Source organism: Apis dorsata, unplaced genomic scaffold (genome assembly GCF_000469605.1).
Source record: "Apis dorsata unplaced genomic scaffold, Apis dorsata 1.3 scaffold_58, whole genome shotgun sequence".
NCBI classification, from domain to species: Eukaryota; Metazoa; Arthropoda; class Insecta; order Hymenoptera; family Apidae; genus Apis; species Apis dorsata.
This window is the reverse complement of record NW_006263358.1, coordinates 1,534,891-1,536,402: the sequence shown is the minus strand read 5'-3', so window position 1 is coordinate 1,536,402 and position 1,512 is coordinate 1,534,891. Positions and strand designations below refer to the sequence as shown.

The window sequence follows — 1,512 nt, the reverse complement described above, 5'->3', positions numbered from 1 at the left end:
CCCGCCACTATCTCGTTTCCACGAGAACTTTTTCTCCTTTCAAGCTGGGTTACAGGTTGATTCATAAACTGGGTTAAGCTGATATACTCTCGCCACTTGTCCTCTTTTAAACTTTCTCGCGGAATCACCATGATTATTACACGAAAAGAAAGGAAAAGAGGCTCCTCTTTTCTTCCTCCGTAAAGCGTGCAAAGTGGAGGATCGTATTATTTACGTAAAATTTTCGCGACGAAAGTGTTTGTTTCGAATCGAAGGGAACAACGACCTGCCCCTGTTTCTTAATTAAGACGAAAGTAATTGGAAGATAAGTTTCCAAAGCGTGGCACGAGTTCGCTACACGGAGCAGGACGCGCATGTCTGTTTCGCCGTGTCGAGTCGTAAGCCGCAAACCGATCGAATCGAAGAGGCTATCCTTAGTCGGTAGAAAGACGCATGTATTCGTGGAAGAGACACGTTCAGAAAATAGGCAGGGAGAAGATTCGATGGTTTTGCGCGAGAAGCCGTATACAATTTGCAAATGATGCAAAACACGCGTTGCAGAAGGCTGATTTGGCAAACTTGGCGACCGAGAGGACACTCTTCGAGCATCGAAGGACGTCGCAGCTATTTCAGTAGAAACGCGGCATTAGAGCATCCTGTCATTTAAAGTACAATTTTAAGAATAGATCGGTTACACAAGTCGTTCCTATGAAAACAATTTTGTCGTCCCGTTGTTATTCGATCTCGTATCAATCTTTTCTCGTTTCGCGCAACGATATTAAATTTATTAACCTATATATACATATATATATATATATATATACTTAATTATTCATATACAGATAATGAGGATTGAAATGGCATTTTAACAACCTGAATCTGAAATCTGTTAAGATTAATAGATTTTTTAATTCTGTTGGAAGAAGGACAACAAGATTTCTTTCTCGTCATCTTCCATAAAATTCCATTTATCCCCTGTCGTTTCGACTAATAATAAATAAAAATATTTAGACTAATAAAAAAGATAAATCGATAATTATATCCAAATATCTAGAGGGATTTTTCTCGTTTCATCCCCCCAATTTGTTCGATCTTATTATCGGTATTAGTAGAGATAAAAATGATTCGTTAGTCTCGTTCGTTTACCTTCCTCCTTCCAAAGGGTTTGTAGTGCTCCCGCCTGGCTGGTCGTCGAAAATGCGCCATTTTCTTGCCCCGTGTATAGCGGCAAGGCCGTGAAAGAGCGGAGAACTCGCGTGTACCTTGCACTTCGCTCGGATAAACAGAGAAGGGTGAACAATCGGGTGAACGAGCACCGTTTACACGATCGCCTACGTGGATCAGCTTTCGTCAGCTTCGCGAGTCCATCGACTTCCGGCACGAGGCGCGTCTGGTCCTGGTTCTAAACCGCATTTATCACTGGCCGAGTGTCAGTTGCTTTATTCACTTCGCACACTGTCGCACGGGATCACGACTCCGTTTTTGGCTTTGATCGCGGAGGATGCATCGAGGATCGTTCTCGGCAAGATCTCG

At 42.7% G+C, this 1,512-nt stretch overlaps 1 protein-coding gene across 1 annotated transcript in view; it reads right to left on the bottom strand.

Annotated features, from left to right (window-relative positions):
* The window catches only part of LOC102681618 (voltage-dependent L-type calcium channel subunit beta-2), a 21,230-nt gene extending 19,724 nt beyond the window's left edge, over nt 1-1,506 (bottom strand). The window contains exon 1 of the mRNA XM_031515218.1: nt 1,126-1,506. Within this exon, the coding sequence (XP_031371078.1) occupies nt 1,126-1,185 (60 nt within the window). The 5' untranslated portion in view covers nt 1,186-1,506. The remainder of the gene's footprint in view (nt 1-1,125) is intronic.
* Between the last annotated feature and the right edge of the window lie 6 nt (nt 1,507-1,512).